Source organism: Bombus flavifrons, chromosome 3, assembly GCF_040668555.2.
Source record: "Bombus flavifrons isolate JBK064 chromosome 3, iyBomFlav1_principal, whole genome shotgun sequence".
Taxonomy (NCBI): domain Eukaryota; kingdom Metazoa; phylum Arthropoda; class Insecta; order Hymenoptera; family Apidae; genus Bombus; species Bombus flavifrons.
Window position 1 is genome coordinate 11,065,519 of NC_138444.1, and position 25,356 is coordinate 11,090,874.

Consider the following 25,356-nt stretch of genomic DNA (forward strand, 5'->3'; position numbering starts at 1 on the left):
TTGGGGAAACAAAGATGAATTAATAATTTTAAAATATTATAGAATAGAAACTTTTGTGAATATTGATCCCATAAGCAGATTAATGTATGATTGTATTAATTATTGATAATGTATTATTCTGTAATAAAACAGGTTGTTCTCAAAGATCATAATTTACTAGCAACTATCAACCAATAGTTGGAGATCACGTGACCAATTGTCGTTATTTTCCTGACTCGTTGTTGAATAGAATATAGCATCTTATATAGAATAATTTTGATGAAAAACTATAATCATTACATGATATTATGTAATCGAGAGTAAATTTTTTGATATTATAATATTAAATACATTAATATTAAAAACATATAAGTATATATAGTTGCAATTTAGAAAATTACGTAAGTGCAGCAAATAATATACTGAGTTGAATAACGTTGTCTGTTGCCTTCAAGTCAATCAAAATCGACTTTGTATTACATGCGCAGAGGACGAAAAGAGGTGTTTTCGGAGCTTTTGCGCATCCCCACTTTCGAATACGTTTGTCCCTGACATACGTCACATCCGGGACATATTAAATTGTTCTTTCTGTTCCTGGATGTGGTGTAAGTAGGACGTTTGACCGTTGTTCGTAATTCACTTCTTTTTTTCAAACTTGTAAATGTTGCATCGTAATCGATAATTCATTTGCCCTTTTAATATTTTTGCATATTTTAAATATAATCTGACAATGATAAAAATTAATTGTCATTTTAGGATTCGTTACCTTGATCGATTGAACACAAGTCATCATCGTCAACTGTAATTTAATTAAGAACTAAAAGTTTCCATTACTATATCAAATATGTGAGTAACAACATTATTTTTAATTATAATTGAAGATTTATGTTCAGAATTTATATTTATATCTCAATGTTCTGTCTATCTCTCTTTTCAAAGTCATTCATGTTCGGCCATTATATGATATTCGCAATGCGTCGTTGCATTTCGCTATAATATCGTTCCGAAAATTTATTGACATGTAATGTTACGTAACGGACTGTTTTATGTTGGAACAAATGTTTTTACATTTATCTGCAAAAGTACCTTGTCAAAAATACTTTTGATAAATTTTTAATTGCATATACATAAAAACCGCCATTGTTTATTGAAGGTTACGACATGTAATGGGAGCTATTGGGTCCCTAAGAATTAGGTTTGTATATACGTATAACAGTTATATATAGTTTGTATATACATATTAACAGTTATGGGGCAGTATAGGATTAAATACAATTTCTTATGAAAATTTTAATTATACCTCCTATTTTGGCATGCCTCCATTTTGTATATATCAATGGAGCATGAATGCTTATGGGAGGAATAGTAATTTGGGAACATGCCTTCGGAATCCACATATTTTTTTATCTGGAGCTGATTCTCTTTGTTCTCTACATCCATATAAAATACATAATATTGTGCTTTAATTATAATACGTGTCTAAATTTTTTACAGGACATACGGAGCTAGTTATCATGGTGGAAACTATAAAACAAAAGAAAGGGGATCTGTATATGGAAATAATGCTAATAATAGAAATGGACGATTTGAAAATCGCAACAAAAATAATATGCATGGCACTATGGGATCCTTAAAAAAACCAAACTGGAGTTTTGAAAATTTAAAGCCTTTTAAGAAAGATTTTTATATACCACATCCTAATGTTCAATCACGTCATCCACAAGAAATAGATATATTTAGACAGGAGAATCAGATTACTCTTAAGGGGGAGAAAATTCCTAATCCTATACAACATTTTGAAGAAGGAAATTTTCCTGATCATGTAATGCAATGTATTAGAAAGCAGGGGTTTAGTGAACCAACTGCTATTCAAGCTCAAGGATGGCCAATTGCAATGTCTGGACAAAATATGGTTGGAATAGCACAAACTGGATCTGGGAAAACTTTAGGATACATCCTACCTGCAATTGTACATATTAGCAGTCAACAACCATTAAATCATGGTGATGGGCCAATTGCTCTAGTTCTAGCACCAACAAGAGAATTGGCGCAGCAAATTCAAAAAGTTACTTATAATTTTGGTTATGTAAGAAGCACTTGTATTTTTGGTGGTGCACCTAAAGGAAGCCAAGCTCGCGATTTAGAACAAGGAGTTGAGATTTGCATTGCCACACCAGGACGATTAATTGACTTCTTGGAACGAGGTATAACTAATTTACGTAGATGTACGTACTTGGTATTAGATGAAGCAGATAGAATGCTAGACATGGGTTTTGAACCTCAAATTCGAAAAATTATTGAACAAATTAGGCCAGATAGACAGGTATTGATGTGGTCTGCGACTTGGCCGAAAGAAGTTAGAAATCTTGCAGAGGAATACCTTGTAGACTATACACAATTGAACATTGGATCATTAACATTATCAGCTAATCACAATATTCTTCAGATTGTTGATGTCTGTGAAGAACATGAAAAACAAGCAAAGTATGTATTTTAAATATTTCGATTTACTAATAGTATAAATTATGTCAAAATGAAAATTTTTTATTTTATCGTTTATGATGAAAGTAATATATGATAGTTCGTGATTTTTCATAATATTTTATCTCTAAGAAGAACTGACTTTTTTATTCAATATATTAATATTTTACTTTTTGAAGGTTGCCTACAATTTAATATTTTATTCTTCTACTTTAGATTGCAAGATCTTCTTCAGGAGATTAGTAATGTTAGTCCAGAAGGTGGGAAGACAATAATTTTTGTAGAGACAAAGAAAAAGGTGGAGAGTATTACTAAAATTATTCGTCGATATGGGTGGCCAGCAGTATGTATACATGGTGACAAATCGCAACTAGAAAGAGATTTTGTTCTTACAGGTCTGTTGATATATATATATATTCTGATAACATTTTCATTACATTATTCACATAATTAATACATTATGCTATATTAAATTTTAGAATTTAGAAGAAATAAGGATTCAATTCTTGTAGCAACAGATGTTGCTGCTCGTGGATTGGGTAAGTAATAGAGTTACTTGTTTAACATTTTTTATTTTTGTTAAAACATAGTAGATTTTGAAGAATTTATTGAAGTTTAGATCAGTTGTATTTGAGAAAATTTGTACTTAATTAAAAAGGGGTAGGGTAGGGTAAAGTGGCGATGTAGCACAGACTGGTTATATGAAGGTGATGCCCCACTGTTTTTGGAATAAAAATGATTAACATTAAATAACTTATCCTGTTAATTAAGAAATAAGAAAAATTGATAAATAAGGACTTTTCAACAATGTTATTCTTTGTAGAATTCTATAGTTAATTATTGAAATTGTAGAACGATACAATAATATTAATGCAGTATAAAAAATAGTTTTAGTGTACATTCTCAAACTTTACATAAGCTTAATATACTATAAATAGATGGCATTAGGTAGCTTCAACTTTTATTACTTATTCCTTTAAAATTTATATATACATATATATTTATTATATTTGTATTAATATGAAAAGCGTTAAATTTTCGTAAGCTTTTATTTTTACTACTTAAGAAGGTGCTGCATTTTTTCTTTATTTTATATCGTATAATTGTGTTATATACTTCAGGCACTGTACAAAGTTTTTTTGTTCATCCTAATTTTTCTATTAGCTTTATTGACGTGTAATGCTATCTATTTTGTTAAAAAAAAAAATATCGGAGAAAATGAGAAAAAAAGGAGAAGAAAAGAAAAGAGGGATTAAATAATGTGCTTGTGTTAAAGAATTGAGAGTATAAAGATTGGAATATAAGAGAAGTGCTTTAGTAATATATGTGGGCATCCTGTAATTTATGTTAATCAGTCTGGTTGTCCTTTGTTTCAGAGGCACATGGTGCACAAATTGTATTGAGTGTGCGATGAAAAACGATCGTTCAATAAAGAAAACATGGCTCACTCATTGTACATACGCAATTCTGTTTTGCACATAATATTGTACTTAATGTGCCTCTGTGTTCAGCCTGTGTACCACGCAAGTAGTAGAGTGGTGCGCGGGTGGTGCCGTTATCGGCGCTGGTTGGTTGTGAGGTAAGACCGTTGGTTACGTTTTGGTACAACCATCACACTTCATAGCCAATGCTCAGCCCGTATGAGAGACAACAATCTATTGATTTTGCTACTATCGCTACTCGGTGGTGATGCTTAGGACACGACGTTGCGATGTGAAGTTGCATTTAAGAATAGCACACATCGTGAGGCGCTCTGTATGCAGTCATACGGAACGTGCATCAACGATAACAGGGTTTGTATTTAATTACTATGCAGCTAACTTACATTCATATACATTTATATGTACTGTAACTGATACAATTCTTAATTTATCTTCAATGTTTTAATAATTAGGAATGAAAGCGCCTTAATGTGAAATATTAGACAATATAAAACTGTAACAGTGTTTGAAAAAGAAGTTACTGTAAATCTTACTTAAAATCATTTTCATTATATTTGTTAAAGAAAAAGAATTTATAAGGAAACGATATACACTCCTTCTACTGTGACGGATTTCTTATTTAAATATCTACAATATTGATTCGTTTTATAAGTTCTTCAACTTTTTGTTCTATGTTATGAATACTTGTGTACAGAATATGCATAGAGAAAGGTAATACAAATATTCTATTGTTTATGTTACTAAGTAAGGTTTTAGAAGTTACTTATTAACTGTTATGAAGTTTTAATATTTAATATTGAAATATGTGTATTTGATATGTGATGTAGTGTAGGCTTAGCTGCATATTCTCATGGAAAGATATGGAGATAAAAATAATTAGTTTTTCGCATTAATTTCTGTTATGACATTTAGCTTCGACTTTAACAAATAAATATAAAAATTTTAAAGAAGAAAAGGTCATGATAATATAATCTATATGGATTTCATATTATAGTTGGCATATTGAGTATATATTGCCAAGAAATTAATATTTTTATTAAATATAGCATATCTTACATCATATTTAACACGCTCAATATTTTTATGCTAGTACATATTTTAATGAAACAACTTTAGATGTCGACGACGTAAAGTACGTGATCAACTTCGATTATCCGACTTCATCTGAAGACTACATTCATAGAATTGGTAGGACGGGCCGATCAAATAATTCAGGCACGAGTTATGCCTTCTTTACACCACAAAATAGCCGACAGGCTAAAGGTTTAATTAATGTACTTAAGGAAGCTAAACAAGTTATCAATCCAAAACTTATGGAACTTGCAGACAGACCTGGAAATGATCCTGCACGAAGTATTTATGAAAACTATGAAACTAAATTCATATCATATAATGATTTTGTTTAATTTGCTTAAATGTTCTATGTGTAATTTTTCAGATCGTTGGGGCTATGGAAATTATCGCAGAAGAGAAACTGCTTTCCCTAAAACACATAAACGATTCGATAATCTAAGTTACTTTGACGCGTAGTTGGTTTAATTCAACTTCCGATCGCAAACTTTCTGAACAAGTAACCTGCTGGAGATCTGAAACTTATTACAATTTGTTTCTCTGTGATTAGTAAAAGTTCTCCGTTAAGGCCCTATTGCTTTACGTTAGTTCCGTGCTCGGTTAATTTTTTAAATTTCTATTTATAATCTTATCGTTGTAGTTAGCGATAATGTAAAACTTAGTAAACTACATACAATACCTTTGTCAAATTTCCATTATAATAATATTTTGCATTACATTTCTACTTGCTCATTCATTGAGGCACGCAAAGTGAAAAATACGCAGTAAGAAGTACGAAAAGAAATAGTTAATAGGAAATGGTTGACAATTTCAAAAAATTAAGTTTGATCTAAAAAATTTTCCCCCTTTATTGACAATTGGTTGCTAATATTCATAATTGTTAAAATTTTTTTAGTAAGTAAAAACTTAATTTATAATTATTTACGCGTCTTAGAAGTTGGAGCTCAGTAAGATATAAGTACGTAGTAAATGTAATCAGTATTCATTCCACTTCTTCAATGTGGCAAATTTGATACTTGGTCATACAGTGAAAATCATTTATTTGTTGGTGTCTGTGAAATTATGTGGGAGAACATACTGAATATTAACTGTAAAACTACACTTTGTTTACTTGCATATGTATACTCTGTGTCAATATCGTAGTATTAATTCGCCAAAAGAAATCTGCTCGATAAATCCATTTTGTAGTAAAGTTATGCATTATGAAAACCTTTTCCATTGATTCAACAACTCTTACAAAAATACTGTAGCACTTGAATAACCATTTCGGTTATTTTTTTATTATGTATATTTAACCTGTTCAAAAGACAAAAATATCTCACATTAATGTATCATATTTGCAACTACAAAAATAAACTCGGTGTAAAAGAAAATAAAATGTTTATAATAATACACGTGGTTTAAATATATTCTCTCCTTTAACCCTTTCGCTACGTATATCGCCTATAGGCGGCATCCGCGTGACGACCTGTGTGGACAAGTGTCGCCTATAGACGACGTCCGCGGGATACTACTTAACTATGAGCCCCGCGTAACATATGAACGCTTTCCGTCGCAGTACTCTGTTCAGTACCACTATTACGGCGGCACGGTAGCCCGTACAGCGGTGTCACTCCGACGGAGAACACTGCCGTAGTGAAAGGGTTAAAGAACAAAAATGCTTTATCTACGATTGCATGTTTGCAAAATTTCCTATATTTATAGTAGCTGTAATTCATGACATAACGAAATGTTCATTTCTATACTTAAAAACAATTAGAAAATCAAATAGATTTTACATTTCATACTTAGAAAAATTTAAATTTAAATTAAAATTTTAAATTTTAAAAATCACGCTTTAGCGTAATACATGTTGCTTATTGATAAAACAACTTGTCCAAGGTTAAATTTTAAAAATCACGCTTTAGCGTAATACATGTTGCTTATTGATAAAACAACTTGTCCAAGGTAAGTGTACTTTATTATATTTCAAGAATGCACACGTTTGTGTATAGACTTATTTTTTGTGCAAAAATTACAGATTGTGAGAATATAGTACAAGTATTTGATAATTCAATAAAGAAAAATATTACACAACATATTACAGGATTACTGCTTGTTTATTCTGATTTTGTGATTCATTTAATCGAATCTTCAGAAGATGATGGATTTCGACTATGTCACGAAGTACTTATTAACAATTCTGGCATAATGACGGATATTAAATGTTTGTACATACAAAATGATGCAAACAAAAGATTTTTTAAGAAATGGTATTTCCGGAGAATGAATGATGATGCATTAAAGAATGACGAATTAGAAAAACTTGAGGATAGCTTCGAAAATATTTGCTCTATATATGAAGTAATAATTTTAAATTTGTTTAAATTGTATATTGAATTATGGAATAAATGGAAATTAGAGAATTATGTGAGTATAGATCGTTGAATTGATTTTTAACGTATTTAAGGACTTAAATAAAGATGTAATAAATTAAACAAAAATATTGTGGAATATATTTTTTACAGGAAAATTTTAATGAATATTTGGATTTAATAGCCGTAAACGGTCATTTGAACATTCCATCCAGGAGAAATATAAAACTTGTACTTCAAAGTGTCTGGGGATATAACTTAACATCACTGGTGAAGGATTATTATAGTTTAAACTATGCCTCCAATTTTGACGATTATTCGTCAGTCTCCGAAATAATACAAGAAATTGATTATAATTATAACAAATAAGTTTGTGTAAATAACAAATAAGGAAATGTTAGTTATATAATAAAATATACGTCAAAAGAAAATTGTGAACTATATATCTCAATAAATTCTTAGTTAAATATATTATTATATTTATAATTATATCAAAAGTATTCATCTAATCATTTATGTATTATCCACATACACAAGGTTATATTTATTTTATGGGCATGATAATTATCGTGAACAGATGTGGATTCTGATTTTTCTAATGAGAATAATTTAGGTTATGTATAGTAAGAAAAATGATTTTATCCTTCCAAATAAATATTACATACATGTATTTTTTAAATACTGACTTGCCATTTATAAAAGTATTTTATTATTTCTATAAAAAAATCCTATTTTCAATTTTTCAGTTGTTATTATGCTATTTACAATCTATTAAGTACCAAGTTTAGAAAATAATGGACACTTCATCAAAAGGTAATAGTAATAATTTGGAACATGCTATAGCAGGAGGTGTTAGTGGTTTTGTAACACGATTTGCTTGTCAACCTTTCGATGTTGTGAAAATTAGATTTCAGGTAAAAGAACATATATCACAAGTAATACAACAACAATGTTTATAATGTTATACATAGACATTAAAGAGAATTCTTTATCACTGTAGTTACAAGTTGAACCTATTGCTAACCATCATGTTAGTAAATATCACTCTTTACTACAAGCATTTTACTTAATATTTAAGGAAGAAGGTATTTCAGCTTTTTGGAAAGGACATGTACCTGCCCAATTACTATCAGTTATATATGGGACTAGCCAGGTAAATGTATATTTTATGAAATTTTCATGTAGCTTTTTAGTTCTATTATATAATTCTTTCAGTTGAAATAAATATTATATAAAATAATCTCAAAAATTATTAATTTGTATTAGAGACATTATGGCTTTAAGTCTTACATCTGATACTGTGTGTTGCATATTCTTGAAGTTTATAATTTATAAATTAAAACGCAACAAAATTTAAGAAATATGAAAATATTTTTCCCTGAATAGAATAATATTTACAAATTTTAAACAGTATCATTTGTAACACTGATCATTTGAATCTTGAATACCTTATCTAAATATGAAAATATTTCAAAGTCATTGTCAAAATATATAATTAAATATTAAAATGTTACAGTTTTATTCATATAATGTGCTTATGCATAAGTTTCATAATTTTTCATTACTAAATGAATGGAAATATTCAACAAAGTTTGTAGCTGGTGCAGGTGCTGGTTTTATAGCTACAACTGTATCATTTCCTTTCGATACATTAAGGACCAGATTAGTAGCACAATCAAATAATCATGTAGTCTATAAAGGAATTATTCATTCTTGCAGGCAAGTTAAATACTGTAAATACACCTTTCCATCGAATCAAACATTGTTTAATAAAATATATTTACAGTTGTATAATACGACATGAATCTCCAAAGGCTTTTTTTTATGGATTATTACCAACTGTATTGCAAATTGTGCCACATACAGGTTTGCAATTTGCATTTTATGCATTTTTCAGTGATATGTATAAGAAATATTACGATGAAACTGATACTAGTTTCTTCAATTCTCTAATATCTGGTAGTACAGCTGGTCTATTAGCTAAAACTGCAGTATATCCGTTTGATCTTAGTAGGAAAAGGTTACAAATACAAGGATTCAAAAATGGTAGAAAAGGTTTTGGTACTTTTTTTGAATGTAAAGGACTTATAGATTGTTTAAAATTAACTATAAGAAAGGAAGGAGTAAAAGGACTATTTAAAGGTTTAGTACCATCACAATTGAAAGCTAGTATGACAACGGCATTGCATTTTACAATATATGAGCAAAGCTTAATAGTGTTAAAAGCCTTGAGATTATATATTTCAGAAAAGTGAAGTTATTATAATGCTAGTTTTAATATTAAAAGAGTACAGTATATAATATTCTCTCCATACTGTCATATATACAAAATAATTTATACATATATGTTAAGTGCATAATATATATGTATAAACATATAATCATACTTATATAAAGAATCAAGTTATAATGGTAAATAACAATCTAAGCTTAAAGCTGATTTAGTCTCTCCTCACAAATTTATTTTTGCTTCAGTAACTTAAGTTATATATATATATATATATATATATATATATATATAACTTAAGTTATATTTATAATTGAAGTGGAGCAGGCATTTCAGCTGGAGTTCCTTTCAAGACTGCTATAATATTTTTAGCAGTAATTATTGACATTTCTTCTCGCGTTTCTGTAACAGCACTACCAATATGAGGTAATACAACTGAAACATAAGTAAATCATTATTTTTATTATATATTTTACTACAGATAGATCTTAGTTAACTTACCACAGTTATCTAACTTCAAAAGTTCACTATCTAATGGAATAGGTTCAGGAGTCATAACATCTAAACCAGCAGCTCTGATTATTCCACTTTTTAAAGCTTCTATCAGAGCAGATTGATCAACAACCTCTCCTCTACTGACATTTATAAATATAGCAGATCTTTTCATTTTTTTAAATGTATTTTTGTTAAACATTTGTCTTGTATCTGGAGTTAAAGCTGTTGTTACAATTACAAAATCACTTGTTTCCAATAACATATCAAGTTCTACTTTTTCTCCTCCAAATTCGGATGCTTCCTGCTTAATACTCCTACTTGTATACAATATTTTAGCAGTGTTAAAGCTGTTAAGACATCTTGCTACTTGAATACCAATACGACCTAATCCTACTATTCCAACAGTTGATCCAAATAATCCTGGTCCACACATCCAAGTTGGTGACCACGCTTTCCATTCACCCCTATATAAATTATATTTGAAATAAAATGTATGTTTAATTACGCGATTTAATACATAAAAAAATATGTTCTGTTCTATACTTGTAAATGGCTCTGTTTGCTTCTATTAATCTTCTAGACGTAGATAGTAATAATGCTACAGCCAATTCAGCTGTCGCATCTGTTAGAATACCAGGAGTATAACCAACTTTAATATTTCTCTTCTTCAAAGCTTGCAAATCTAAGTGGTCAACACCAACTGACATAGAAGCCACAACTTTTAATTGTGGTCCGGCAGCATTTAAAACTTCTTCATCTATTTTGTCTGTCAATAAACAATAAACTCCATCCATATTTTGTATTTTTGATAATAATACAGATTTAGGAATTGGCTCAGGTTTTTCCCATAGAACAACATCACACCTAAAATATAAAATAAAAAGAAATAGAAATATTAATAAACAGCTTTTTCATTGCAAGCACGTATAAATCAAAGACAAAAATATAATATTGGCACGAAATGTTTGAGATGTTAAAGTATAACATTATACATATGTATGTTTACGTAAACGTAACTTCATAGAATAGGATATGAAAAATTGGGTAATGTGTTTTATATGATTTAAGAGAATGAAATGTATTTTAAGTGTTCTTTAAATATTAAAAATATACTCACTGTTCTTTAAGTAAATTTAACCCGGCAGCTGGAATGTCCGGGCGGGTGATCAAAACTTTTGGTCGATTCATCTTAACTGGACTAGATGTGACAAATTTTTGATCGTTACGTCTTAAAAGTTTGAAAGCAATTAAAAGTAGCGACCTTTGATTTGATTTCGTGTAGAAAGTGAAGTTAGATAAGGACATTTTTTATTAAATAGACGTATGATTTTTATTATCTTATATATTTGTTCAGTCTCGACTGAACAGAAACATCAAATACGGGAAAATATAACCTTTACTTATCATTAATTAAATATTTTAATTTTTTTTTATGGTTTTAAAGTTCAAACAGATTACTATATAAATCCATATATATGTTAATTGTAATTTCAATATCCTTTGGTGGTTCGAAAATGTTAGAAAATTGTCTTCTTTATTAAAAATAATACTTTTATTATTTTATTATTATATATAATTTCTAATTTATTTTGTATACCTTTTTGCTTTTATTTCGTATATCGAAAGTAATAACATGCATTGGTAATTGTTTGATGACATGATATCAAGTTTTTATATGTGAGTAATAAAAGACATTTTCTGATGTAATGAGTAAACATAATAAAAAATAGAAAATTTTATTATTTCCATTTTATTTCCATAGGAAAACATAATACTTTATATATATATCAATACTGTGCTGTGAAATATGTATGGTCCATATTCTTAAACATTAATATTTTAAAGTACAGATGATTTTGAGTTGTTATAATTTCTTTTAGCTGCCAAAATAGTATTTTTCATTAACATTACTACAGTCATAGGACCTACACCTCCTGGTACTGGAGTTATATGTCCAGCAATTGCCTGCACATTTTCAAAATCTACATCTCCTACTAATTTGTATTTATTGTCCATCTTTATTCTTGTAATCCCTACATCAATTACACACGCTCCTGGCTTTATCATTTCCTTAGTAATTAAGCCAGGAATACCAGCTGCAACGACTACCAAATCTGCCAATTTTGTAAATTTTTCTAATTCAGTATGAGGAGTATGGCGATGACATATTGTTGTAGTCATATCTAATGCACCTATTTCATCTGTGAATTAATTTGCTATTATGATTTCATTGACTTTTTTGCAATGTTACATTCTATATATATAAAATTTAATTGAATTTGCTATTTTACATTTTATTATTATATTTACGTTTTATACCTTTGCTGTCAGCATGTAATAGTAATGCAATTGGTAACCCAACATGTTTAGACCTTCCCACTACCACTGCATTTTTTCCAAAAGTTTCAATATTGCTCCTAATTATTATTTCTTTTACAGCCAAAGCAGTTGCCGGAATAAACCTACTGTTATTTAATGCTAAATTACCCAAATTCTCTAAATGGAAACCATCAACATCTTTATTTGGTATAATTGCTTGACATATTTCATGTTCATTCATGTGTTTTGGTAATGGCAATTGCACGATAATCCCATCCACATTTTCATCTTTATTTAAATAATCAATTTCTTTAATAAGATCTTGCTGCGAATTATTTTCTTTTAAATGAATAACATAATTTTCAATTCCTGAGTTATCAATAAAATAAATATGTTAGACATGTATTCAATGTATCAATTACATCTATTAAAGTTGTTTAAACATTAGTGTTATTTTACCAATGAAGTTTGCAGCTTTCATCTTTCTTTCAACATATACTTTACTAGCTGGATCATTTCCAACCTTTATGGCTACGAGTTTAGGTCTCTTTCTATTATCATTTATCCAATCCTGAATAGTTGCTTTTAATTCATTTTGAATCTCATCAGCTATTTCTTTACCATTTATTATAACAGCTTTTTGTCTAAAAAAAATATATGTTATGTACCTCATATTGAGTCAATTAGAAAATTATATTATATTATATTATAACTTTTTAAGTCTTTAAAAATTGAATATGTATTACTTACAATATTTTTGAAGTATGTAATTGTCTCAAAGATCCATATAAATTAATTCCTAAGACTTTCTTCCAGTGAAACATGTTTTGAGTATAAAATCGTTTATATATTTAATTATTTTATAGTAAAATATTTGATCATTTATATACATAACAATATATAAATTGTTACTTGTAGTACTTAACATAACATAATGTAATATAACACATATACATACTGTATTTTATGTAATTATAATTCGAAATTATGATATCTATCAGTTTTTATAAATAATGTGATAATGAAAAAACACAGTGAACCTGTTGTTGGTGAAAGTATACTAAATAGTTTGCAGCGATTACTGGTGAAAATCTTGCAATGTTTTGTAGTGAAAGGGAATGTTGATTTTTTACTTTCGAAACTAGTTTTGCCGGTACTGTTTTATTTGTAAAAAGAATTAACATTTAATCTATATTTTACATATTTATTTCGGGAAAATGACATTGTAATTTCACTTATATTATTTAAGAAAGTGATATATAATATCATAAACGAGATATAGAAATATTGCATATAAACTTTCTATGGGACTACTTTTCTTCTGGTAACGATAACGATAATATACATATGTATACTATAGCAGACTGACTATAGCGATATTATAACAATAGTAACATTAATTTTACTTTCATCATTGACTAAGGATAAGATAGACCTGGCACTATATGAGTTTTCTTGTCTCACGTTCTAAAATACCGATTTGGGAAAAGCTTCTTACCAGTTTCGTGTCACATGTGACGATATCGATTCAGTATAGTACTGGTTTGAATAAAAACTAAAGTTTTGTATGAAATTAAATAAAATATAGAACAGGATATCCTATAATCAGAACGTAGTATAGAATTTTATGTTTTCACAATACTTCAGAAAGCATTACACACTATTAAAATAATGAAATGAAAAGAACATGTTACACATTACATGTTATTAAAATAATAAATTACTGCACAATAATAGTTAAATAATTCGGTTAATTAGTTTCAAATAAAATTGTAATATTATATATCTGAAGTACAGGTAGTTTGAATCGGAAACTCGTAACACAATTTATTGATAACACAAATAGTCAAATTATGCCCAATGAAAACAATAAAAGAATAACGAAAGAAATAAAAAGACCAATGAGAAGAGCAAAAGAGTTACCAAAATCTTGCTTCTATGGATAAAGATGCCAATCAAGTACATCGATTTTCATAAATATACTGAAGCTTAAAGCTGACTTCACAATTTAAAATTAAAACTCAAAAGTCAGGTTTAAGAATAATATTTAAAACTAAAACTTAAAACAAAGAATAAGTTTCTTCTTGTTCCTCATCGAACAACAATGAAATTTAAGATTAACTTAATCTAGATCATAGAACTAAAACCCATTTGAAAGTAAAACTAAACTAGATTTCTACCTCTATAGATATAGACCTTAGAGGTCTAATATCTATATTAGATAGACACTAATCTAAGGTACATTAATTATTACGTTAACTATTTTAACTTTACGCTATTAACGATGTTAAATCTTTTCGCTGTTTGTTAATAAACTTTAAAAATGATATGATCGATCGCAGGATCAAGATTGTTTTGATTTCCTACGTGAATTAATTGTAATGCGATGATAATTTCCTAATGAAACCCAGAAAAATCCATTATTTAGATATACTGTAATTAAAAGAAAAATGATATTTTTCAAATAAATTAGAAATGTTATTCATGTATAATTTATTCATATTATATTATTCAGAAATGTACTATCCATCACGTATACATTCCTTTACATATTTAAAACGAACAAAGCCAAATCAAAAGTCATTTTTATTGGAACTACCGGTTTCATCTGCAATACATATTTTAAGGCCCTATCCAGACAGGTGACTGGATTGGAAAAACTGACCCAAACCAAAACTCAATACGTTGTTGATATTCATTTTGAATTAAAGCGTAACAGATATTTGTTCGCATATACAGTTGTGCATGGGGCTTTAAACTCGTCCAACTCTTGTATCGTCTTCATCGCTCTCAAGTTGAACATTAATATTTACTTATGTTTGCTGCAACATATCGCAGAGGGCGTAAGAAACACTCAGATTTTTCTCCAGGTCGGTATTTCAGAACCTAAAACGTAATGTACCATCTAATGTCACGTCTGTCCTATTACTCAATGGTTACATTTCGTTTATTTGAGATTAGGTAACTATAGATGAGGTACAGAATAGACTTGCAATGTTTTTCCGTGTTTCTTTACTTACCATCAAGTCATATGGTACGTTATCGATTCAGTATAGAACTGGCACGTACAACGCTAGTAAGGCGGTAGAATGTGTAATTAAATATCGCGATATTCGATTATTATCGATATAATTTTTGGCGGTCGATTTACGCGGGAACTCCACGAGCGATATTTTATCGTACGATATCGTTGTGATCGAGTACAATCATATGTCCATTTCGTTGTAATAGGAAAACAGTGAAAGACATGGTCGTATTGGGATCGGACGGTAAAATATCGCTCATGTGCATTCAGTCTTTAATTGTATCGAAAGCAACAATTTTAAGAAGCTGGAAGTGCAGCAAAAAGATCCGTTATCCAGAAGTTATTAAATCAAAGTTAAAATTAATCGTGTTCAAGATTTATATTTGCATCATTGAATATCTCTACGATTTGAAGTAACAAGATGGGATAAGGTAAGGATAAACAAGTCAAGCAATCTTCAAAATAATTTATTAAAAATGTCGCATACTCGATATTCGAATCGGTAATCAATAATGGTATAATTAGTAACTATATGCATGTCGTGTGAGCATGTTTCCGGAGGTTCTGTTGAAATTTTTTACGTCTGACGGTGATCGATCCTCTTTCATTCTCATTAACCATTCCATAGAAGTGTCTTTCAGACCAAACGATGCGATCTTATTAGTGTTAATCAATCAATTATCACGTTTACGTTATGAATAGTAATAGCTGTTAAAGTTTCTCACTTTAAACGTCACAGTAATGTTTCACAATTTGGAGTAAAGTTCATTAATGCATTGAATTCATTTGTATGTCGAAAGTATCTCGTTAAGTGGGTAATGTAAGTACTCTTTCGTTTTACTTCACGTTCAATACATGTGATCGGCCTGATAGACGCATCTATAAACATTTTTAGGTAGTACATCTTCGTAAACATGTACGGTGCACGAGCGCATGTGCACATATGTTATTGTCGGGCCTGTTCTTGATTCCACGCTCACCGTAAATTGGATAATTTATTCTTACATCGTAATGCATTCTTCCGTTTGTGTTTATGATTATTTTCTTGCAGTAATAGTGTCAGAAATCGAGAGTTTCGCTGTCTCGAGGTATTGAGTGTATATTCCTTGTTGCATAATTTTGTATATTCGTGCCGTGGGCGATGTGTTAAAAAAAATTAGCGAATCGTTTAACTTCTATGTTAAGCTTTCGAACAATTTGGGTGCAAACTGTCGAGCGAATAGAAAGAAAAGAACCATCGTGCATAGAAAAAAAGAACGTTGAATGTAAGTATATAAATACATACATATTTATCGCGATGCGAACGAATCGTTCGAAGGGAATTTTAAACTCAAATATCGGTATACCGACAGTCGGTAACATCCTGTTTCATATCAGATTCGCTCAACGTAGAATTATCGTACATTACAAAATCTGTTACTTATAACGTAGGAAAAAGTAAGACGAGGAAAGGAGGATATCGAATATCTTAAAAAAGAGAGTTACGCGAACGATTTACCAACTGCTATAAACGATCGTGTATGACTCTGCATGAAAACGACAGAGAAAGCGATACTTAATGCTTACTCGTTAATTTTCATCGCTCGAAACGATGATTATTGCGGGGCGCCGAAGCGTTTCAAACAATAAGCGTTTTCGGCAGTCTTCGGGAAGAGTTCGGGAACTCATACAACTTCTGTGCTACTAGATACACCAGGCCTGTTCACAGGATACACTATAGTGTCCAAATCATTTCCCGCACTCTGTATCCATATAATTATCGTAGCATGTGAAAGTGCTCGATAACTCGATCGGTTAATTATATGTCGATTCTTCGACGAACAAAGTTAGAGCACAAAATGAGAAAACGATACCATTTCTAATTAAGGAACTAAGTTTCACATACTAAGCAGAAACGTAGATGCGGAACTAGGATCTTGAATCTTGCTAGAGCTATAGCTTCCAATTCTTTTTTCTCTTATTTTGTACTGTAAATTTATCCTCTAAAGTATCGACACTACACGATATGATTACTTTTACGCTATACTATTTTTCGAGAAGATCACGAGACTATGACGAAGAATAAACGATTTGGGAATCCTATACGTGGACAGGCCTGAGATAAACGCTGTACAAGTCAGTTCGCGGAGTTTTACAAACTTCCTATTTACGTTACGCTTTCTCACTTTCCGCTTTTTCTTCCTTCTGTTTTACCGTCGTTCGTTCATTTATATCACGCTTTCTTTTCTTTTTACGTACAACAGTTTATCGAGAAATCATTATTAAACTTAATCGTCTTGTGCAGTTTCTCGGTTCTTGCCATTATCGCTTCGGCAACACTTACGCTTACTTATGTACATAGAACCGCGCAAATTTTTGTCGATTCGATGCGCGCCTACCGGAAGTCTCTTATACTCGTTACATCGTCGATTCGTTTGTTCTCTCGTTCATGGTGTCTCAACGGAGACTGGTGTTAATCGAGGGGATAACAAGCATTCTTTCGTTTCATTTCTAATTAATTATTCACTGACGATACTTACAACGATATATTGCAGACGGAATCAAAGAAATACAAGCACATATCCGCGAGAATACAATCAAACGAATATAGCTTTCTCTGTCAACCACTCGTAACAGTTGAATATTTTTCATAAACGTAATCGCGTCAATTTCATATCGCGGAGATTAAAGTTGAAATATAAGACAAGTATCGTCAAAGCGCGAGGATAACACTTGCTCTTAAACGTCGACCTTCCCTTCCTTAATACCAGCGCGCTCATGGATATGATTTTATATCGTAATTAATAACGTCTAATCCTCTACATAGTTACTCGTTTAACTTAGATCATCATCTAGAATTAGTTAAAACTCGTACGTGTATTTTACCTTTATTTACAATCGAGTCGTTCGTAATCTATTTACACGCACACCCGTACGCGTCCATCGGCCTGTAATCGCCACGAATTCTCAAATTCAGAAAGTTACGGTTTCAAAATTCAACGATCCGAACGATTCGAGAATTAAAGGGAAGAATATTCGAAGAAATTCACAACCCAGAACATTTTTCTTTTTACAAACATAACGTAATCTAAATACTTAAGCGATTCAAAATATGGAAATTTAGACGAAAAGTTTCGTTTCCTGACATATTTATCGTAGTTTCACTTTTCATTTTAACACGTTCGCTGCGTACGAAGCACGTTCCAGTCGGTCTATACCTTCGTTGTTATGTATCGTAACGATTTGAAGTGGCACGTGTACTGAAAATCCCGAAATTATGGAAAAGTATTTCATGCTAATTCCTACTAAACGCGTGTAATAAATAAAGATACGTATGACAATTTTTATTAACATGTACTCACTGTACGAAAGAAAAAGTGGATTTGGAGAGCAGCGAACGTGTCAAGGCGAGAGTTGAACCGAATTTTGGGAAATTCGCGGAACGCTCTTTGGTCGAATCTATAGCCAAGTGCTAAACGCAGAGCCAGCATGGTGTTCAGAGGATATGAGTTACTAGGGCCGGGTTGGTTTAACGTCGATGCGATTCCGCGGCCGATGCCCTGTCGCCGTGCGGGTGTCTCTAAACACGCGGGCCGCGTTTTCATGCGCGACGTCAATAAAGGTTCGCCGATAAATTGCACCGTGCGGCTGGTTCGTTTGCGTATGGGTTTGATCCGGTCGTGGCAATAAACCTTTACTGTCCTCGTGCACGTGAACAACGCGGTCCCATTAGGGAAAACGTACTTTTTTTTCCCCGCGCGTAATCTCGTTCATCGCCTGTCACGTATTCGATTCTCGTCTGGGAAGCTCGTGGTGGTTTTTGAAATATTAGAAATTCTGGCCGATTTACGCTTTTGTGCGATTTTCCAGTTAACAATATATACGACGAAGACGTTGTTTCCGTACGATAATCGTTGGATTCGCGTTATCCGTCGTTATTCGTCGAACAATTTGAAGAGAAGAGTGAAAAGAACGAATCGACGTGGAAAATTAATAGCTTGACGTCGGATTTGGACAAAAGTGGAAAACGAGTTATCTGCTCGAAGGTCGCGGAACAAACGATTTAATGGCAATATTTGTACAAGTATATTCGGTAAAGCCGAATGGCAAAGAACAACGATCGATATCGAGAAGAATCTTAGAAAATTAGCTTCTATACTGCGTACCGCGGAGCACGATGAACAAAATTACGCGCCGGAAACGGTGATCGGCGACGAAGCCGCGAGGTACAGCGTTCGCAGAGGCTTCAGGCCTCTTACAGCGATCGTTTCGTCGCGATATTTTATCTCGTGAAAGTCACACTCGAGGGAAAAAGAGAACCGCACCGTTGATTCATCAGGCGGATTGTTCTTCTTCTTTTTTAATTTTCTCGAACCTATTGTCCGCGAGCACGCGACTCCTTTATTTCCTTTTATCCGACCGATTCTCCGGAAGCTTAAGGTTCTTCGACCGGGGCGTAGGTGGCAACCAAAACGAGAACTCGGCCGTGAGCGATCGTCTGGTGATAAATCAAACAAGCTTCGCCATTCCGTGCGGAATCCTCTTGCGTATGGTTCAGAGGACTTTTCGACGTTGTCCTTTTTTCCTTTTCTCAGCTGCGGGATCTTCTCGGTTTCGTTATATGTATTTCGTATACCGATTTCGTTTTATCGTGAATCTCTCTTTTCTTGTTTCTTTCTCGTTCGTTTTCTCGGACAGATTATTGCTATTTCGTTGAACGTTCGATACGAGCAACCGATTCGTCCTAAATGATTGAAATTTTAAAGGCGATTATCTCTTCTTTGGCAGCCTTTTCGCGGGAAAGATTAGCGTCTGTTTTCTAAACGTGCGAAACGTTCCTTTTCTTCTTTTTTTCGTTCGATAATTTTTATTCTTCTAACGTCTGCGATCGGTGTCCGTTCTTCGCTGGTCGACCGAATCTCTCGAAAAATGCTTGAATCGCGTACAGATAAATGAAACGAAATGGCAGTGAACAGATATCACGTAACACTTTCGTCGTAAGAGCAACGATAGAACACGAAACTAAAGCGTCAGTCTTCGATTCTCTGGGGGTGTATCGCGGCGGCGAACCGGAATCACGCGAGCAAACTGAACAATCGAGACTAAAGAAACCGTGGAAACTCTTCCTTCCCCATTTTGGCACGGCCAACTCCGGCGGTCGTACGAATTTATTGGTCCCCGCAACGCAAGAAACGCGAATGATACATCGATAAATTGAGGGTGGGAGAGGCGAGAAAATAATTGCAGAATGACAAGAATGGTTCGTTGCACGAGTTGCTTCTCGAGCGAGATCGACGGTTCTTCGCGCGTACAAGCGCCGCTTCGTCGATTCGTATCGAGTGGAACGCGAGATAACGCGGCGAGTGAACTATGATCAACTTCGGTATGAGATAAAGCATGCGTGCGTTTTCCTATATACTTTTTGCATCGTCCCAGTGGACAAGTCTTCTCGTAAGGACGAAATCCGGTGACAACTCGACGAGAAATTTCCTCCGTTCCCTCTTTTCTTTGCATCGTCGCGTCGATGTGGACGCGTCGGCCGACGTTGCCGTCCCGTACGCCGAGCAATTCTTCAAAATTACTATAAAATCTTTCGAACGACTTAGACCTAAAGAACTGTACGGCCAAAATATCGAACGAATCGCGCGATTTCGTCCAACTTTATTTTCATTTTGTTCGTTTGCCGAGAATTATTCGCGTGGAGGGGATGTCGGATGAGCCGATGAACGTCGCCGATGTGGCTCGTCGGTGGCTCGTTCAAAGCATATAGAATTAATAAATCGAGTGAAAAAGATGCGATTCCACGCGGAATACGTTAACGATTGTCTTTTCATGAACGTATAATGGAGGGCCGGTTACCGAACGGTCGTCGATTGTGGCTTTCGTAGCGCAGACGTCCCGTTGATTTTCCTTCACCGAGCGATGTGGTTGACGTGCACGCTGAACACAGCGGGAAACGATGGCGGTGCTTTCAGTTAGCTGACCGGTCGTTAGTTTTTTTTCTTGGATCGTTTTCGGTTTGTCTCTGGTTCCCTTCGCTTCGCCTCGTATCTTCCGTCGGCTTTGTTCCTTCGTTTTTGCTTCTGCGCTTCGCGAGCTCTACGCTTATCGGCTAGTAGTAAAGCGGTTTCGAACGGGTCTCCGTTCGCAGCGATCCATTACGAAAGAACAGAAGAGCAGAAGAAAATTATCGCGTTGCTCGATTCTTAAATCGCATTCGCCGGTACAACTTTCGAACACGAAACGATCGTTGAAATCTCTTCGTCTATCATTCTACCATTAGATCTATAGCAATTGAAATTGCGAATTAGTGGGCAGAATTTCCAAGGTCAAGTATACTTTCGATCAAAGTCGCGTCTTCCTTCGCGCGCAGCCGGTGATATAATTGGAAATTTGAAATGCGAAAAGCGCGAAAGCTGCGAACGGACACGCGTGCACGAACGTGTCGTGTTACCCGATACAAATAGATAAATAATCAGTTATGTACAAGTATGAACATGGTGTACAAGTTATGGCGTCGGGTGTCGTCGCGGCGCCAATTCTACGAGGCGAAAAAGAACTCGACGCTTCCCTTCTGGCGCTTACATCGATTCTCGTCGCCGACGACCCCTTTCGCCAGGGTGTAACAATCATTATTAAACGGAGCACAGCTCCGTGAAAAACAGCATTATATATATCACATAATTTCAGGCTACCATACTTCTACGTCATTTTCTTCGTACTCGTTCTTCCCGAAGTCGTCTTATCGCTAGTGTGACAGTATCGTTAAGTCGTCTAAACGGTAATCACTCGAAACATTTGGTCAGTATCTATAGTTCCCGGATAGGCTTACTATCCATACTGTTCCATCGTGATCAACGTCGATCATCCTAAGTCGAATCATCTTCGTAGATCTCTCTCGCGTAAACGTTTCTTTTTCCCGATAACAAAATTCCAAAGACGATAGTTTCCGGCCAACTCTTCTACGAATTGCTCGAATAGACGTGCTAAACTCGCGTATAGAATTCGAAAAACTCTTTTCCAAAGTAATTCGCGAGTGAAAGAACGAAGCGAGAGCGAGACTATTCAATTTTTCTGCTCTCATTGTCCCCTGTTGACGTTGATACAGTCGATAGAGATGACAACGTTTCGCTCTCTTCTCAAAGACAGAGTCTCTATCGATTCGATGAAAAAGGAAGAAGAAGAAAAGAAAAAAAGAATCAGAGACGAAAATTTCATGGTTACCATCGATTTACGTGAATCACGATGAAAGCAGCGGTAGTTCATCCGAACACGCGCGACTTCAACCGAGCGTTTTACAGAGGATCTCGCGCGCTTACCAAAAGGGAGCATGAGAGCGGAGGAGAGAGAGAGAGGAGCCATTGGCTCGTGCTTAAAACCGCGTCTTCCGTCCTCATCGAGACATCACCTCGACGGACGATCGAACGACCATAGTGCGAGTATTTCTTGTTGGTTCCCTGCTCGATGCCACGGACCGACATCTTCTTCTTCTGTTCGTTGGGTCGGCGTTTAATCGAGCGCGAAGTCCAACAGAATTTCAGGCTCCTCTACCATGCCAATACGTACGATCCAGGTATCGATCGATCGGCCATCGTTCGATCTACCGATGGATCGATATCATCTGGTCGTCGGAGACAAAAAGTTAGCTACGCTACCAGCGAAACGATATCACTAGGATCTCATTACTTATTGTCCTCGTTCAAGCAACTCGATTCCTCGAGTTTCGATGACTTTCTAACCGAGAAATCCTCGGAAATGCGTCGCCCTGTGCTCTCGGCCTAAATAATAATCAGCTCGGAGGAATGGACCGGGGCTGTTCAAGTTCTCGATCAACGTACGCGATACTCTTCGAACCAATCGACGAAAGATAGCGAACGAAGGTGATCGAAGAAAGCACGCGAGAAGGAACCAAGGCACGCGAGGTGCTCGGCAACTTATTCCGGTTAATCTGGATCACGAAGAAGACAAAGACGCCATTCTCGTGGTCTCATGATTTTGTTCTCGATAAAGAAAAATCCAGGAACGCTCTAAAATATCAGAAGCGAAAGCCAAAGGAAGCCTCAAAGTGTTAGAAAACACAGAAACGGGTATGGCAAATATGAACAGCTCTGGTCCATCCTCCTAAAACATTTGCAAGCATCTATCCCGGAGTCCGCGCGTCTGTCGTCGAAGCTGAGAATCCGAGCCGATTCTCGCTCAACCAAAGACGCCAAAAGAAGCGCGCAAACACCGTGGACCTATCCGTGTACGAGAAAGAAAGCGCAAGCCGGTGCAGGTCATCGAGCAGCGAACCGTCCTTTTGGAGCAGAGTCTAGGTCTCCTGCGAAGTATACCGGTAGCAGAGCAGTTCTGCGCGTTACGCGGAGGCGGGCGTCGTCGTGGCGCCGGAACGGGCGCCCCCTTCAAGAGGACGCGAAATGGGACGCGACGACGCCACGACGAGCGACGAATGGGACGACCGTGGGCGATCGTCACACGGTGGTCACCCGGTCGACCTCGACGTATCGCACAGAACTGTCGCTGTGTCAGCAAATCACTTCCTTCCCGTCGATGATCGCCGTCTCCGAGGAGATGCTCTTCAGCCGGTGCTGCGATATCGATCGGTTCGCCCGTTGCCTGCAGATCCGCCAGATCACGAAGCAGATCACGCCGATGATCGTGACGATCGCGAGGATGCCGATGGCCAGGTGCAGAGGCGGCAGCTGCAGGAGGACCGAGCAGTGGGTCAGAGCCTCGTCGTAGCCCGATGGACAATGGGAGATCCCGTCGCACCACAGCGACGCGTTTATGCACGCGTCCAGCTCGGGGCACCGTTGCTCGCAGTCGCGTGGCATCTGCAGCCCTGCGCTCGACGTCACCGATGGTCTGCACCGGAAAGTTGAGAATAGGGTTAGGAATCTCGGTGGATATCTTTCCGAAGACGCTTAAGCGTCGAATAGCTGTAAACATTTCTTACGTTGTGTATTATCGTGCAGAGGCGAGGAAGGATGACTAGGTAAATGAGCGGTCTACTTATTTTCGATGAGCTTGGTACGGTTATAAAGATAAGCACGCGTATTAGCCGAAAGTGTTACGTACAGTGGCGGACGAAAGAAAGTTTCTAAAATGAAAGGTAAAAGAAGATATCAGAACTTTACCGAATGGATTTATATTTAACAAGTAATTAAATAATTAATTAAATATTTATATTTAAGACGTAATACTGCTTCCAATATTGTGCATGATACGTATATGGAAGCGGGACATTGTAATCCTGTTAAGGAATGTATACACTATGTATACACTAAAATTCATAGTGTACACAAGTAAAATCTATAGCCTGACGGCGAGCGATAGAGAGCTGTGCTTCCTGTGTGTCGACCAACTTCTCATCTTTCTACGGTATATCGTGTGCTATTCGAAAGTAAAGTCATCGTTTCATTAGGAAGTTACGTTCCAGACGCGTAAAATAAAGAAAAGACCCTTCAACTTTAATCAAGAAGATTCTCGATTAAATTCCGAGGATAGTACCTTAGCAGTTGTTAAGAAGATTAAAGACTTTCTGAATGAGTTTTTGGTTTTAAGCGAAGGGAAGATACTTTCCTTTAATGCTTTTGCAGTGAAATCTTTTCGAATTGTTCTGGTAGAAGACGAGAGAACCAAAAAGACATTTGGCACTTTTCTAAGCGGATTCGATGAAGTACAGTTACAGCGGATAAGCAATGGGAGAAGTAGCGAAATTTTGGGAACAACGTGCTAAAAGGAGGAAAGATCGTCAAGATTGGTTGTTAAGAGAGCTAACGATTTATTAGCACTTTGCAGAATGGGATTTTAGTATCAGAAGCAGAGGGCGAAGAGAAGACGTTTGGCATTTTTCCCAGTGAAATTTTGGGAACGTTGTTTTAAGGAAACCAGAGATTCCGTGCCACTTGACCAAACGAGTTTCTAAGAGTTTTAAAAGAAAGACGAACGGAGAATTGTTCGAGGTTTTTCCGAGTGTGTAGA

The 25,356-nt window shown here is 34.5% G+C and overlaps 6 protein-coding genes across 10 annotated transcripts in view; 3 read left to right on the forward strand and 3 right to left on the reverse strand.

The window, feature by feature from the left end:
• The first annotated feature begins 729 nt into the window (after nucleotides 1-729).
• On the forward strand, nucleotides 730-6,365 carry LOC138178378 (ATP-dependent RNA helicase p62). Of its 3 annotated transcripts, none has more exons than XR_011172686.1 (7): nucleotides 736-825; nucleotides 1,133-1,174; nucleotides 1,474-2,463; nucleotides 2,677-2,855; nucleotides 2,940-2,999; nucleotides 3,837-4,253; nucleotides 5,019-5,159. XR_011172686.1 is itself a non-coding variant. In XM_069110175.1 (7 exons), coding segments are annotated over exons 1-7 (1,602 nt in total). In that variant the 5' UTR covers nucleotides 738-823; the 3' UTR covers nucleotides 5,433-6,365. The 3 variants fall into 3 exon arrangements, 2 of the variants coding, with proteins under 2 accessions (XP_068966277.1, XP_068966276.1); XM_069110175.1 differs by lacking the exon at nucleotides 3,837-4,253 and adding an exon at nucleotides 5,341-6,365 and having other exon boundaries at nucleotides 738-825; nucleotides 5,019-5,255; XM_069110176.1 differs by lacking the exons at nucleotides 1,133-1,174; nucleotides 3,837-4,253 and adding an exon at nucleotides 5,341-6,365 and having other exon boundaries at nucleotides 730-825; nucleotides 5,019-5,255.
• A 567-nt stretch (nucleotides 6,366-6,932) lies between these two features.
• Nucleotides 6,933-7,798, forward strand: LOC138178381 (uncharacterized). Its single transcript, XM_069110180.1, has 2 exons — nucleotides 6,933-7,382; nucleotides 7,481-7,798. Exons 1-2 carry the CDS (start codon nucleotides 6,948-6,950, stop codon nucleotides 7,694-7,696), a joined length of 651 nt encoding a protein of 216 aa, XP_068966281.1. The 5' UTR covers nucleotides 6,933-6,947; the 3' UTR covers nucleotides 7,697-7,798.
• On the forward strand, nucleotides 7,746-9,767 carry LOC138178382 (mitochondrial thiamine pyrophosphate carrier). The gene is made up of 5 exons (XM_069110181.1): nucleotides 7,746-7,950; nucleotides 8,074-8,241; nucleotides 8,328-8,480; nucleotides 8,844-9,046; nucleotides 9,114-9,767. The coding sequence occupies exons 2-5, from the start codon at nucleotides 8,122-8,124 to the stop codon at nucleotides 9,580-9,582; spliced, it is 945 nt and encodes a 314-aa protein (XP_068966282.1). The 5' UTR covers nucleotides 7,746-7,950; nucleotides 8,074-8,121; the 3' UTR covers nucleotides 9,583-9,767.
• Nucleotides 9,768-9,845: 78 nt separating this feature from the next.
• Nucleotides 9,846-11,564, reverse strand: LOC138178379 (glyoxylate reductase/hydroxypyruvate reductase). Its single transcript, XM_069110177.1, has 4 exons — nucleotides 11,167-11,564; nucleotides 10,593-10,913; nucleotides 10,056-10,513; nucleotides 9,846-9,989 (listed from the first exon to the last, which is right to left on the reverse strand). The coding sequence occupies exons 1-4, from the start codon at nucleotides 11,352-11,354 to the stop codon at nucleotides 9,862-9,864; spliced, it is 1,095 nt and encodes a 364-aa protein (XP_068966278.1). The 5' UTR covers nucleotides 11,355-11,564; the 3' UTR covers nucleotides 9,846-9,861.
• Nucleotides 11,565-11,773: 209 nt separating this feature from the next.
• LOC138178380 (bifunctional methylenetetrahydrofolate dehydrogenase/cyclohydrolase, mitochondrial) lies at nucleotides 11,774-14,032 on the reverse strand. Its single transcript, XM_069110178.1, has 4 exons — nucleotides 13,119-14,032; nucleotides 12,828-13,012; nucleotides 12,369-12,737; nucleotides 11,774-12,250 (listed from the first exon to the last, which is right to left on the reverse strand). The coding sequence occupies exons 1-4, from the start codon at nucleotides 13,190-13,192 to the stop codon at nucleotides 11,889-11,891; spliced, it is 990 nt and encodes a 329-aa protein (XP_068966279.1). The 5' UTR covers nucleotides 13,193-14,032; the 3' UTR covers nucleotides 11,774-11,888.
• Nucleotides 14,033-20,202: 6,170 nt separating this feature from the next.
• LOC138178377 (uncharacterized) overlaps nucleotides 20,203-25,356 on the reverse strand; it is a 193,291-nt gene continuing 188,137 nt past the window's right edge. For all 3 annotated transcript variants that reach the window (XM_069110173.1, XM_069110174.1, XM_069110172.1), the window contains one exon: nucleotides 20,203-24,237. In XM_069110173.1, coding sequence (XP_068966274.1) covers nucleotides 23,898-24,237 — 340 coding nt within the window. In that variant the 3' untranslated portion in view covers nucleotides 20,203-23,897. The remainder of the gene's footprint in view (nucleotides 24,238-25,356) is intronic.